Source organism: Dama dama, chromosome 8, assembly GCF_033118175.1.
Source record: "Dama dama isolate Ldn47 chromosome 8, ASM3311817v1, whole genome shotgun sequence".
Classification (NCBI taxonomy): domain Eukaryota; kingdom Metazoa; phylum Chordata; class Mammalia; order Artiodactyla; family Cervidae; genus Dama; species Dama dama.
The window spans coordinates 37,724,613-37,740,273 of record NC_083688.1 but is presented as its reverse complement, the minus strand read 5'-3'; the positions used below and the strand labels follow the sequence as shown (position 1 = coordinate 37,740,273).

At 40.4% G+C, this 15,661-nt stretch overlaps 1 protein-coding gene across 1 annotated transcript in view; it reads left to right on the top strand.

The window, feature by feature from the left end:
* Positions 1–15,318, top strand: part of PTH2R (parathyroid hormone 2 receptor) — an 80,718-nt gene extending 65,400 nt beyond the window's left edge. The window contains exons 10-13 of the mRNA XM_061147932.1: positions 7,798–7,892; positions 11,120–11,258; positions 12,764–12,805; positions 14,111–15,318. Coding sequence (XP_061003915.1) covers positions 7,798–7,892; positions 11,120–11,258; positions 12,764–12,805; positions 14,111–14,506 — 672 coding nt within the window. The 3' untranslated portion in view covers positions 14,507–15,318. The remainder of the gene's footprint in view (positions 1–7,797; positions 7,893–11,119; positions 11,259–12,763; positions 12,806–14,110) is intronic.
* Positions 15,319–15,661: the final 343 nt, after the last annotated feature.

The following is a 15,661-nucleotide window of genomic DNA, read 5'->3' as shown; positions in this document are numbered from 1 at the left end:
AATGAAAATCCTCAGCTCTCATGTTTTGCATCTTTTTATCCTCCTGAAAAGAAGGTATTAGATTGTGATTAAACATGACATCAGCATCATTGTGGTGTATGGCATGCTCTTTGCCTTTTCTCTTCAATCTACAACCAGTAAAAACATCCATAACTCAACAGTGGTGCCTCTGCTCAACACAGCAGGACACCAGAATTCCAAGGTGGCACTAGTGATAAAAGAACCCACCTGCCAAGAGTGGGTAAGAGACGTGGGTTTGATCCCTGGGTCGGGAAGGTCCCCTGGAGGAGGGCATGGCAACCTACTCCAGTATTCTTGACTGGGAAATCCCATGGACAGAGGAGCCTGGTGGGCTATAGTCCATGGAGTCACAAAGAGTTGGACATGACTGAAGTGATTTAGCACCTTTGCAAAGGTAGGTGGACTAGAACACATGGAGGAGGCAGAACCAGGGGAATAGCAGAGGTGGTACCTGTGATCCTGGAACCCCAGCCATGGTAGCTGAGCCTGCAGCCCCAGAGAACCTGGTAGCATCAAGGGAAGCAGAACATATGACTCCAGCCTCCCAGTCAAAGTGGTGCCCCTGGCCACAGGGATCCAGGCAGCAGTAGCAGTGGGCCTATGACCCCGTCCCTCCAGTTATGGAGATACCGATTACTCTGGCTCCTCCATCTGCCCCTACCCACCGTGGTAGAGCCTGTGAACCTGACAACCCTCGCCATGGCAGAGGGGCTGTGACCCTGGCTCCCTGTCCCCCCATCCCCAGGGATCATAGAGGCTGAGACCCTGGGCCTAGCAGAAGTGACCACCACCCTAACGTCCTAGGTAACACAATGCCAGCAGCAGCAAGGCACTAATAACCCCAAAGCCACAAGCAGTGACATGCATGACACCTCTGACAGAGCTGATGGAAGGTAGAAAAGGCTGATTCTCAAATATAACCAGAAGCAGCTCAGGTAAGAGACCAGAAACTCGTGAGGCCTCTACTAATTACTAATCCGTTGAATCCTTAGAATCAAAAACAACAAAAAACTTTACCTAAAGAGGAGTGTTCACTACTTCAAATGTGCTGGCAGAAGAACAACTCATCAAGAGCCATGAAGAACCATGGTAGCAATGTATCACAAAAACCAAATGACAGGTCCCCAAAACCAAACTTAGAGTCACAGAATATTGTGATTTTACTGGTAGAGAATTCAAAATAGTTGTCATGAAGAAACTCAACAAGCTATAAGAAAATACAGAAAGACAGTTAAATAAGCTCAGAAATAAAATTGATGAACAGAAGGAATATTTTGCCAAGGAGAATGGAACTCTAAAAAAGAACCAAAGTGAAATTCTGGACCTGAAGGACTCAATAAATGAGATGAAGAAAGTCCTGGAAATACAGCAGCCAATATGGAAGAGAGAACTAGTGAGTTTGAAGATAAAAATCTCGAAATGATAGAGACAGAAGGGAAAAGAGAATTAAGATCTTAAAATAAAGAAGACATTGTATAAGAACTATGCGACTCTGTTAGGAAGGAAAGAATTATATTACTGGTATCCCAGCAGGAGAAGAATGAAAGAAGGGAGAAGAAAGTTTATATTAAAAAAATAATAGCTGAGAATTTCCCAAATCTGAGGAAGGAACAGTGTATATTAGTCAATGAAGCTAAGAGAACACTTATGGTGACCAGAAAACATAAATCTAGAGCACAGACATAAAACATAAACAGTTAACCAATCTCTTTGGCCTGAAAAATGAAAGTGTTAGTTGCTCAGTCGTGCCAACTTTTTGTGGCCCCACGGACTATAGCCAACCAGGTTCCTCTGCTCATGGGATTTGCCAAGCAGGAATAATGGAGTGGGTTGCCATTCTTTTCTCCAGGGGCGCTTCCCTATCTAGGGACTGAACCCAGGTCTTCTGCACTGCAGGCAGATTCTTTACCCTCTTGAGCCACAAGGGAAAGTCCTTTGGTATGAAACTAGAGATCAACCCAAGAAGAAAGCTGAAAAAAATAATAAACATTTTGAGACTAAAAAACATGCTATTGAATAACTGTTGAGTCAAAGAAGAAGATATTAAGAAGAGGTGGCAAGAATACAAAGAAGATCTATACAAAAAAGATCTTAATGATGCAGATAACCACGACGGTGTGATCACTCATGTAGAGCCAGACATCGTGGACTGTGAAGTCAAGTAAGGCCTCAGGAAGCATATCTACGAACAAAGCTAGTGGAAGTGATGGAATTCCAGCTGAGTGATTTCAAATCCTAAAAATGATGCTGTGCTGCACTCAATATGCCTGCAAATTTGGAAAACTCAGCAGTGGCCACAGGACTGGAAAAGGTCAGTTTTCATTCCAATCCCAAAGAAGAGCAATGCCAAAGAATGTTCAAACTACTGCACAATTGCATTAATTTCACATGCTAGCAAAGTAACGCTCAAAATTCACCAAGCTAGGCCTCAGTGGTATGAGTACTGAGAACTTCTAGATGTTCAATCTGGATTTAGAAAAGGCAGAGGAACCAGAGATCAAATTACCAACATCTGTTGGACCAGTGAAAAAGCAGGAGAATTCCAGAAAAACATCTGTTTCATTGACTACGCCAAATCCTTTGACTGTGTGGATCACAACAAACTGTGGAAAATTCTTCAAGAATTTCCCTTTCAAGAGATGAGAATACCAGACCACCTGACCTGCCTCCTGAGAAACCTGTTTGCAGGTCAAGAAGCAACAGTTAGAACCAGACATGGAAAAATGGACTGGTTCAAAATTGGGCAAGGGGTACGTCAAGGCTATATGTTGTCACCCTGCTTATGTAAATTCTATGCAGAGTACATCATGCAAAATGCCAGGTTCAATAAAGCACAAGCTGGAATCAAGACTGCTGGGAGAAATATCAATAACCTCAGATATGCAGATGACATCACCCTTATGGCAGAAAGTGAAGAGGAACTAAAGAGCCTCTTGATGAAAGTGAAAGAGGAGAGTGAAAAGGCTGGCTTAAAACTCAACATTCAAAAAATGAAGATCATGGCATCTGGTCCCATTACTTCATGGCAAATAGTTAGGGGAAACAATGGAAACAGTGACTTTATTTTCTTGGGCTCCAAAATTATTGCACATGGTGACTTGGAGCCATGAAATTAAAAGATGCTTGCTCCTTGGAAGAAAAACTATGACAAACTTAGACAGAATAATTGAAAAGCAGACACACTACTTTGCTTACAAAGGTCCATATAGTCAAAGCTATGGTTTTTCCAGTAGTCATGTATGGATATGAGAGTTGGACTATAAAGAAGGTAAAGAAGGCTGAGAGCCAAAAAATTTATGCTTTTGTACTATAGTGTTGGAGAAGACCCTTGAGAGTCCCTTGGACTTCATGGAGATCCAACCTGTCAATCCTAAAGGAAATCAATCCTGAATATTCACTGGAAGGACTGATGTTGAAGCTGAAGCTCCAATACTTTGGCCACCTGATGCAAAGAGCTGACTCATTAGAAAAGACCCTGATGCTGGGGAACTTGAACACAGGAGAAGAAGGGGATGACAGAGGACGAGATGGTTGGATGGCATCACTGACTTGATGGACATGAGTTTGAGCAAGCTCCAGGAGTTGGTGATGGACAGGGAAGCCTGCTGTGCTGCTGTCCATGGGGTCGCAAAGAGTTGGACATGACCAGTCAACTGAACAACAACAACAAAGAAGAAATCAAAGTAGAAATGAAAAAAAATTAAGATAAATGAAAATGAAAATACAACATACCAAAATCCATGTGATGCAGCAAAGGTAGTCCTAAAGAGGGAAGTCTGCAGCAATATAGGCATATCTCAAACAAGAAAAATCTCAAATAAACAGTCTAACAATATAATTTTACACCTAAATGAACTAGAAAAGAAGAACAAATGAAACCCAATAAAATATTGCAAAAACCCTCAAGAAAATATTAGCAAACTTAATACAATAATATATTAAAAGGAGCATACATTATATAAAGTGATATTCATTCCAGGGACTCAAGGATGGTTCAATGACTGCAAATCTATCATGATATACCATATTAAAAAAAATGAAAGATAAAAATCATGTGATCATCTCAATTCAGTTCAGTTCAGTTCAGTCACTCAGTCGTGTCCAACTCTTTGCGACCCCATGGAATGCAGCACACCAGGCCTCCCTGTCCATCTCAGTAGATGCATAAAAAGTAATTGACAAGATTCAATGTCCACCGATGATTAAAAACTCAATAAAATGGATATCAAAAGAATATACTTCAACATAATAAAGACCGTACATGATAATCACAGCTAACATCATACTGAACAATGAAAAACTGAAACCTGTCCCTCTAAGATCAGGAGCAAGACAAGGATGCCCACACTTACCACTGTTATTCATCATAGTATTGGAAGCCCTAGCTAGAGCAGTTAGGCCAGAAATGGAAATAAAAAGCATCCAAATTAAAAAGGAGGAAGTCAAACTAATGCTATTTGTGGATGACATGATTTTATACATAAAAACCCCTGATGACTCCATAAAAGAACTGTTAGAGCTAGTAAGTTCAGTACAGTTTCAGGGTGCAAAATCAATATACTAAATCTGTTGCATTTCTATACACTAACGATGAACTAGTAAGAAGAAAAACCAAGAAAGCATCCCATTTACAATTGTAGCAAAAAGAATAAAATACCTAGGAACACATTTAACCAAGGAGGTGAATAATATCTACACTGAAAACTTTAAGAGAGGGTGAAAGAAATTGAAGACTACACAAAGAAATGGAAAAACAGTCTGTGCTGACGGACTGGAAGAAATAATATTGTGAAAATGTCTACATTACCCAAAGCAATATACATATTCAATGCGATCCCCATCAAAATTCCAAGGACATTATACACAAAACTAGAACATAAAAATTTAAAAAATATTATATAGAGCCACAAAAGTTTCCTGAATAGCCAAAGCCATCCTGAGAGAAAAGAACAAAGCTGGCAATATCACTCTCTTTGATTTCAAAATTATTACATGACTATTGTAGTCACAACAGAATAGTATTGGCTGAAAATCAGACACAGTGGAGTGGAACAGAACCGAGAGACCAGCAATAAACCTACGCATATATTGACAATCATTTACAACAAAGGAACAAAGAACATGCAATGGAGAAAGTATAGTCTTTTCAAAAACGGTGTTGAGAAAACTGGATTGCCATTTGCAAAAGAATGAAGATGGACCACTATCTCACACAATACCCAAAAATCAACTCAGAGTGGATTAGACTTGGATGTAAGACCTGAAACCATAAACTCCCGGAGAAAACATAAGCAGTATGCTCTTTGGCATGGATCTTAGCAATTTCTTTCTGGGTATGTCTCCTCAGGCAAGGGAAACAAAAGCAAAAATAAACAAATGGGACTATATCAAATTAGAAAGCCTCTGCATAGCAAAGAAAGCTATCAGCAGCACAAAGCACAGCCTACCAAATGGGGGAAATATTTACAAATCATATATCATTATTCTAATAATGGGACTAATATCCAACACATATAAAGAACTTACACAGCTAAGCAACAACAAAAAACAAATGGGTAGAGGAGCTGAATAGATATACAGATGACCAATAAGCACCAAAAAGATGTTCAATATCACTAATTATTAGGGAAATGCAAATCAAAACCACAGTGAGATATCATTCCATGTCCATTAGAATGGCTATTATGAGAAATAAAAATGAGAAATAAGAAATGTTGGAGAGAACGTGGAGAATGTGAATTGGTGTAGCTACTATGGAAACAGTATTGAGATTCCTTAGAAAATTAAGAATAGCACTATCATATACAATCCAGTTTTTCCACTTCTGGCTATTTACTCAAAGAATGCAAAGACATTAATTCAAAAAGATATATGCACTGCTATAGTCCTAGCAGCATTTTTTTCACAATAGTCAAGATACGGAAACAGCCCAGGTGCTCATTGATAGATGAATAGACATAGAAGACATGATATCTATATATCTATATTTATCTATACACACACTCAGGCACACAGAGTGGAATATGATTCAGCTATAAAAGGTGAAATCTTGCCATTTGTGACACAGATGGACCTTGAGGATATTACACCAACCAAAATAAGTCAGACAGAGAAAGACAAATATTGTATGATTTCACTTATATGTGGGATATAGAAAGAAAAAAAACACCCCCTCAAACAAAGTAAATGGCAAACCAAACTAAATAAAACCAAACACTTAGATACAGAGTGTTTACCAGAGAGGAAGGGGGTGAGGAGGGCGAAATGGGTAAAGGCGAAGGATGGAAAATGACTTTTGGTGTTAAACATGCTGTAGTATATACCGAAATTGAAATATAACGTGGAATACATGAAACTTATGTATTGTTATAAGCTAATGTTACCTCAGTAAGTTAAAAAATTCAATTTAATTAAAAAACAAAGATAATGGTTAAGAATTCCACATTACAGACTCATATAGATCTGGTTCAAATTCCAGCTGATAGCTGGGTAGTCTAGGTTAAATCAGCTAACCTCCTCGAGTTAGAGTTTCTTTATACATAACAAATATGCCTGTCTCATATTTATGTGAACATTTAAACTAGAGAGAGTGTTCAATACTTAGTGGCTCTTATTACCCTGAAGACATCCTTATTCCACAAGTTCACAGCACAGCTCTGTCCTTTCTCTAGGATATGGGGCTCAAGACCCCCAATTCTTGTGGGAAACTGTGAAATTGGTGAGAGTTGCCTATGGAGCAGTCAGTGGTAGGATGGCAAAAATGGTGGTGGGGATTAAGGGCTGATGCAGATGATAAACTCAATTGGGTAATGGGGCACATGAATCACCCAATAACCAAAATTCTCCAAATTCCAGAAAGGACTAAAGACTCTTCAGGATAAGTTATCCCAGGATGCAGAGTTGATAGGTCCTCCCTTTGAGCTGTTACTCTGGCATTAACATAAATACACTCTTGGTAACCCACATTTCCATTATTCCTAAGTACTGGTACTTCCTGGACTATGGACGTCTCCTTGAATAAAGGGACCCAAGGGGTTTGGGCTTCCACCTCTTTATGAACCCTGACCTGGATATCTTGTCTTCTTCCTCATTTTGGACCTGTTCACTAATCCTTGAGGCCCTTGGACGTAAAATGTCCAATATCTTTTCCTCACTCCCTCCTTTTTATTTAATTTTTAAAAATATTTATTTATTTATTTTACCCGCTCCTTTTTAAAGCCAGGACTTGATTGTCTCTGATGGTGCTCATATCTCAATTTAATTGCCAACACTGGGACCTTTTCTTATCTTATTCAGCATCTTACCTGGCTTTTTTCCCCCCCCTTAACCTTGTATATACTTCACCCAGTGCTTTTCATACATCATAAAAGAGACAGCATCCCCAAAGCAACCCTATTATTCTCCCTAAAATAGATACAGAAATAGGTAATTCATTTCGAAAAGGCAGTCAGTTACATTTATGTAGTAATTATTATCCTTTAACCTGTCTGCCACAGAACTTCATCTGAACTTTGGCCTGAAAATCCCCCATGGACTCTGGCAGGTTATCCTCTGGTATTTCTGATTTCTAGTGTTGTTGAAATTTTCTCTGTGTTTTCATGAGGGCAAATCAAGAATCACTATCTTTCTAATATCTTATCTGAGGTTTCCTCATCCACATTTACAGAAATCAGTCATTTTCAGTCTTTGAATACAAAGAAGTTCAATTTCTGTAAATTTTTGCAAACAACTTGAAGACTAAGTTATAATTCTTTGTAATATTATCTTCTTTTTCAGCTGAATTTTATCCTGTTTCTGAATACCGTTAGAGTTCTGGCTACTAAAATCTGGGAGACCAATGTGGTTGGGCATGACACGAGAAAACAATACAGGTAATTCCAGGACAGACATCCATAAGAGAAAATATTTTGGTTACTATTTAGACTAAAGGACAGGTATCAATTGATCTGAAATGTCTCTAAGAGACTAAATAGTGAACATGTATTTTTGTTTGGTTTAATTGTGCTATTTATCAGAAAAATATATATATTTTAGGAAAATATAAATAACAACAAACCTTCCCATTATGCTTAAATTCTAAGTATATTTTTAAAAATATGTTCTTAGCAATTGGGATTTTACAATAAACTTTGTAACCAGGGCTTACCTGGTGGTAAAGAATCCACCTGCCAAGCAGGAGATGCAGGTTCTCTCCTTGGGTCAAGAAGATCACCTGAAGGGGGAAATGGCAACCCACTCCAATATTCTTGCCTGGGAAATCCCATGGACAGAGGAGCCTGGTGGGCTACAAGTCCAGGAGGTCACAAAAAGTCAGACAGGGCTTAGTGATGGAGCACACACACACAACAAAAATCAAGAAAGTATATTTGCTATATCGGTTCCAGTCTGCCCATCAAATTGTGTCTGTTGTGTGCTCAGTCATGTCTGACTCTCTGTGACCCCACGGCCTGTAGCCCATCAGGCTTCTCTGTCCATGGGAGTTTCCCAGGCAAGAATACTGGAGTGGGTTGCTGTATCCTTCTCTAGGGGATCTTCCCGACCCAGGGACTGAAATTGCATTTCCTGCTTCTTCTACACTGGGAGGCAGATTCTTTACCACTGTGCCACCTGAGAAGCCTTCCCATCAAGTTGGCACCTCCCAAATAATTGATTTTTAAGAAATTTCAAATATGCTGATTGGAGGAGGTCTATTATTCAGTCTTTGTTGGAAAAAAGGACAAATAAGTATTTATGAATATGAAAGTGTTAGTCACTCAGTTGTATCTGACTTTTTGTGACCCCTTGGGCTGTAACCCACCAGGCTACTCTGTCCATGGGATTCTTCAGGCAAGAGTACTGGAGTGCATTGCCATTTCCTTCTCCAGGAGTTCTTCCTGACCCGGGGACCAAACTTGGGTTTCCCACACTGCAGGCAGATTTTTTACTTTCTGAGCCACCAGGAATATCCTAAGTATTTATAATCATTATCAAACTATTTTAAGACTATGTCTGTTTCTCCCAATGATCATTTCAGAGGTTCTAAATCATTTTGGAACTGGCTTTTAGGCAACTGAACATATACACCCACTAGTCAGGAGCATGTGGATTAGTTTTTGCAATCCCCAAACAAGAATCTATTTCTTTCTGCCTCATGTTGTCATGAGATGCTATCTCAGACACAGAAAGGAAGAAATCATAGCCAGTGTTTCCATCTTCTCTCACAAACATTCTATAAGTCCTCTGTGGAATCATCCCCCCATACCATGTAGGAAGCATTTGCTGTCAGGCAGAAAAGACTACAGGTGCAGATGGACCGAGGTCTAGAATAGATGCACAGTATGAACGAATGATCAGCTGCTAGCTCCAGTTATTTTCAGTATGGTGCAAGAGGTAGTACTATAAATTGTGCCCAAGCATTTACAGTAAAGGGTCCATGCTATACTAGTATAGCTTGTCTCATCTCACATCCCATTGGTGAAGATAAAGGTCAAAGGATGATAGAAATGGAAAAATGTAAGTAACCTTTCAATCTTCATAAAATGAAAAAGTGCACTGGTATTTGAAAGCTGCTTATTTCTCTAGTTCTGAATAAAAGCTACTATTTCCTTTATTTCTGAATGATGTGAAATTATACTTTCAGTAGAAAGTTGCCCAAGAGACTCGAAAAACTCTGGTGAGAACAAAGAGTGGATTATCTTTGAAACTAGCTTACTTCCAAAAAGAAAAAATAAGTAGGGAAAGAAAGAAAGGAAAGAAGGAAGGACGAAAGAAAGGAAGAACACTGAAGGAAAGACTAGTGAGGGAAGGAAGAAGGTTACAATCCTTTGAGATTTTTTTAGTTAGTTCAGTCGCTCAGTTGTGTCCGACTCTTTGCGACCCCATGGATTGCAGCATGCCAGGCCTCCCTGTCCATCACCAACTCCCGGAGTTTACTCAAACTCATGTCCACTGAGTCGCTGATGCCATCCAACCATCTCATCCTCTGTCGTCCCCTTCCCCTCCTGCCTTCAATCTTTCCCAGCATCAGGGTCTTTTCCAGTGAGTCAGTTCTTCCCATCAGGTAGCCAATGTATTGGAGTTTCAGCTTCAGCATCAGTCCTTCCAATGAATATTCAGGACTGATTTCCTTTAGGATTGACTTTACTTTGAGATTACTGGGGTTTTAAATGATTCTTAGAGAAAGAGGTATATTTCTTAGAGAAAGAGCCACTTCTTAAATCTAAAATGTTGAAGCTGAAGATTTAGGACATAAAAAAAGAGCGACTTTACAATTTTATGAAAATAGTGTCCTTTAAGCAAAAAGAGTAGAAATGAGATTAGAAAGATTTTGGGGATAATTGTGGTTTTCCCTGATGGCTCAGATGGTAAAGAAATCTGCCTACAAAGCAGGAGACCCGGGTTCAGTCCCTGGGTCAGGAAGACCCTCTGAAGAAGGAAATGGCAACCCACTCCAGTATTCTTGCCTGGAAAATTCCATGGACAGAGGAACCTGGCAGACTACAGTCCATGGGGTTGCAAAGAGTCAGACATGACTGGTCAACTTTCACTTCTTTCAGGGGATAGTAATCACCGGAAGTGAGAATAAACCGCCTGATTTAGAATAGAAGTGACAGGAAGAAGAGGGAGGCAGGGAAAAACTAGCAGAAGTAGTGGGTCAAAGATGGGGAAATCTGTCCCTGTTAGCTCTGCTAAGCTTTATTTTTTCCAGAAAGCTGTGTCTACAGAGGGCTTCCCCAGTGCTCAGTGGTAAAGAATCCTCCTGCAATGCAGGAAATGTGGGTTTGATCCCTGGGTCAGGAATATCCCCTGGAGGAGGAAATGGCAACCCACTCCAGTACTCTTTCCTGGAGAATCCCGTGGACAGAGGAGCCTGGCTGGCTACAGCCCATAAAGTCTCAAAGAGTTGGACATGACTGAAGCAACTTAGCACGCACATGTCTACAGAAAAGTGAAGATGTGAAGTCACTCAGTTGTGTCCAACTCTCTGCGACCACATGAACTATCCAACCCATGGAATTCTCCAGGCTAGAATGCTGGAGTGGGTTGCCATTTCCTTCTCCAATGTCTACAGAAGGGCACTCTATAGTGATTAATTAAAAGACTTGCCGTTCTCTTCCAGGAAACTCGCCAAATCCACACTGGTGCTGGTGATGGTCTTTGGTGTACATTACATCGTGTTCGTGTGTCTGCCCCATTCCTTTGCGGGGCTGGGGTGGGAGATTCGGATGCACTGTGAGCTCTTTTTCAACTCCTTTCAGGTAGAGAGTGCCATCTAGTAATGTGATTCCTATATTTTGCCCTCTTCTCCACCCCCCACTCCTCCAACCCCCTCCGACGCTACCAAATTGCAAGCTCATGTCTTTGACCCTTCTCTGGATGGTGACCCACCCATCTCCCAGGGGCCAGGAAAGGGGCTATTTTCTGGCACCTGTGCTTTTCTACCCTGCGGAGGTCAGGTTAACCCCTTACCACGCAGGAGCATGGGCTGTGAGACAGGAAAGCATACTGCTGTAACATATGTGACACCTTTGGAGCAGGAATCTGTGTGTGTGTATGGAAAGTCAATGAAACAAAAGACAGGATAGGCAGGCGAGAGGGAAAAAGGGAAGGGGAGACAAGAAAGAGGAAGAGGTTGCTTCCATACAATTGATCTCAGTAGAAAACACGATAGCATCATCCCTCGCACGGACGGCTACACACGCCTCCTAACTCTTCTTCCTGCTACTCATTTGCTGCCATCTCCTGCCTTCAACTTAGTCTTCATAGAATAGTCTGAAGACTCTTAAAGATAAATCTGACCATGTCACTTATCAGCTGGACATATGCAGAGGCTTCACATTGCAGTCAGAATGAAATCCAAACAGTTTCCTTGTGTGCACAGCCCTACGTTGCAGGGATCCTGCCCAGCTGTGAACTCACCTCACACCATGTTCCCCGCTGCCCACTAAGTCTGAGCCGCACTAGCTCATCCACGGTTTCTGTCCCTCAGGTTCACTTCTGCCTCAGGGGCTTGTACTTGCTGTTTTCTCTGCCTGGAATGCTCTTCCCTCTAATATTCATATGGCCTGGCTTCTTCTCACTCAAATCAGCTTAAATGTCACCCTCTCAGAGAGGTCTTCATCGAACTCCCCCTCTGATAGATCTTCTCCACTCTTCTCTTCCAACACCACTTGTTTTGCCTGAATAGTCTTTATCTCATCATTTTACGATTTTCTCCTGTGGCTATTTGTTTATATTTTATTCATTTGTATTTTCTTCCAGAATATAAGCTGTAAAGAGAACAGGGACCTTATCTATTTTGATTAAATTGTTTTTCTCTGTAATACTGAGCATTTCACAGTGTGTAAAGTCAACAAATATTTTTGAATGAATGGGAAAAAAAAGTTTGTGTTTTCACTATAATATACCCTACGCCTATAGTTGCCAACATTCACAGTGTATAAATTTCACTTACCAGCTAGGGCATGTTCTGTGATTCTGAGTGGCAAACATGAAATTAACATGATAAAAATCAGTTATTCATGTATCGTGGAGTATTTTATTTATTTATTTGGCTAATTTGATACCAAGGAAAGATCTCAGACAAATTTCATATATATTTAAGGATTTAGAAATATTAAGAGAGAATAACTTGTATAATTTTCTGGAGGAATCATTTTAAAAAACCTGTTTTTCAACATATGCATTTTGACACAAGATGCTTTAGTGCTATGATCTTCATAATTAAAATTAATTAATTAAAACATTCTATTTTCTCCTCCAGGGTTTCTTTGTGTCTATCATCTATTGCTATTGCAATGGAGAGGTAAGTTTGAAGGAACCCCAGACCCCCTGTAGGTCTAACTCTGAGTATAAATGGCTATCACAATATGACCTGAATCTCTTTAGAATCCCCAAGGCTTAAAAAAAAAAAAAAAAAAAGAATCCCCAGGGCTTACAGGAAAGAATGGGCAGGGAGAAAGGATATATTTTCATCATAAATTATTTTGAGAAAGCAAGAATTGATGTAAATAAGCCAAGGTCTTCCTCTTCCAGCACTTTTCAATGTCAATTCAGTTGCAAACCTTGATGTCAGAAACCCAATTTGTTAGAATGCAAATTGATACTTGGAAGGACAGTGAACATCATATTCCAGTCAGTGCTTCAACTTACATTTAATTTCAAGTTCTATAAGAAAATCAAATATTACTCTCTGGGAATAACCCATTAGAACATTGTGACATTTTTTAAACTACCAGATGGTGATGGGACAATTTCAGTTCATTTACAAGTTGCCTGGAGAGAAAGAATGGTACTAATCTTCTAGGTGACATCAGCTTATCAGGTTTCCACTGCTTCCCATGGAACTTTCAAAAAGCTCCCTTCTGGAAAGTTGCAGTAGCAGAACTGAATTTTCAGCAGCAAGAATGGAAATGAGAGCCCTACCCTGCTAAGAATGCCCTTGCAGTGCCCACTTTTCATAGTCCAGTCCTCTTCCCGGTTCCCCTCCTTCAGTATGCTTGTGCAGAGCGATAGGGTTACAGTTCCATTTACAGATGAGCAGCGTCCATGCCCTTCCACAGCCTCAGCAGGCACTGTGTATCCACATTTCTCCTCCAACCCAGACCCCTCTTTTTCCTCTCCCATGAGTCACACATTTATAGTGGCTGCATTTCAACTTCTATTAAAGCACTAACCTTGGACAAATCCTTTTGCCTCTCTCTAAGCCTGTTTGCTCATCTCCAGTAATCACACCTCTCAGGAAGAGATTGAGAGAGAATACACAGTTGACCCTTGAACAACACAGGTTTGAACTGCGTAGGTCTACTTATACATTTTCACTATATATGCACTACCGTACCACACCGTCTTGGGTGGGTTTACTCCACCCATGTGAAACTCCAGATATAGGCTAACTGAGAATTCACAGGGGATTTTTCAGCTGCAGGTGGTGGGCACCCCTAATCCCTGCGTTGTTGAAGTGTCAACTGTATATATATATAAAGTCCCTGGTACACAGTGGAAATTTAGTGATTATTACTATCAATGAAGTCAGGGCACACGTCCATCCAATAAGGCTGCAGGGCCTCTGAAAGTTTTTGATGCATGAAATGGTCCTTGTGCTGTTTAGGTTCAGTCTGAGGTGAAGAAGTTGTGGAGTCGGTGGAGTCTCTCCGTGGACTGGAAAAGGACGCCCCCGTGCGGCGGCCACAGATACGGCTCCGTGCTCACCACGTTGACGCACAGCACCAGCAGCCAGTCGCAGATGGCGGCCAGCACGCGCATGGTGCTCATCTCAGGCAAAGCCTCCAAGAAGGCCAGCCGACAGCCCGACAGCCATGTGACTTTACCTGGCTACGTCTGGAGTAACTCGGAGCAGGACTGCCTACCACAACTTGGTCTCCATGAAGAGTCCAAGGAAAGTGGCGGGAGGCAGGGAGATGAGATTCTAATGGAGTCTTCCAGACCATTAGAATTTAACACAGGCCTGGAAGGAAGCAAAGGAGAAACCGAGGATGATCTGTGAATCCATATCTATGGCTTTGAAGAGCTGGTTCCTCTGGTTGTGTCAGAGGAACTTGGCCTGCATTCTGCTGCTTAGCCCCAGAGCTGAGCGATCAGGGCTCCAGTGTTCACAGCCCATTTTCAGGCTCCATGAATTGGCTCCTGTAAATACTAAAGCCACAAAAGGAGCAAGTCAGTGGAGCATTTTATTACTTTATTTTGGCATCAAATTCTTTTCTGAATTAATGTGCAGTACTTGCTCTGTGATGTTCATTCTTCTGCTCCTTTTGGGTAGAGAAACATTTCAGTTGCTTGGTTCTAGTTTTCTCTTGTAAATATCACTCTAAATATGATAGAGATCATTTGGTATGTGACATTTTCCTTTAAACAAATCAGTATTCTTTTTTCCACTTTAAGGGACTTCTATCATTCCATTCATTTTGTCTGTGCATAGGAACAATTAGGGTCTAAAAATGTACATTGAAAGATTAAAGATCGCAGAACAAGTACACATTAGAAGATGTCTGGATTTTGTTAAAATAATAAATGTGTGAGAAACTTGTTTCATTCTAGGAAAAAGGGAAATTAGTCAAAAAAGAATATTGCACATATTCCTCTTTTCGAATGTCCCCTCTGTGACCAGCCAAATCTCAAGTCTTCACTCTTTTGTAAACCTTAACACAAGGTTTTCTTGGTCAGTGAGCTTATGTATGCAAACAGATTTTATTTGTAATCATTTATAGTGATGGTCACACTGAATTTATTATTTTTTCTTTGTTCTATTACTGTATTCCAAATGGCATGTGGGATAAATTAAAGTTTGTTTTAAAAATACATTTTGAGTCACTTTTTAAAATGTTCTCTTAGCATCTAACTTTGTTTCTAGGAATCAAATGTCCCTTCTTCAGATCTACAGAGATCAGCATGTAGCCCAGAACTTCACTGAGCTTGACAAGTCAGTATATTGTAGCAGTGAAATATTTATTGTGTGCATGTTGGGTACACATATCCTGCTAGGTTTTTACACACATTAACTTGTTTAACCCTCACCACAAAGTTTATGGAGTAAGTCTTATTGCTGTCTCCTTTTTACAAATGACTGTGACTCATGGAGGTGGATTGACTTGCCCAAAGTCACACAACTAGTGATTGAGAGAACATGGTTTCAGACCCAGAT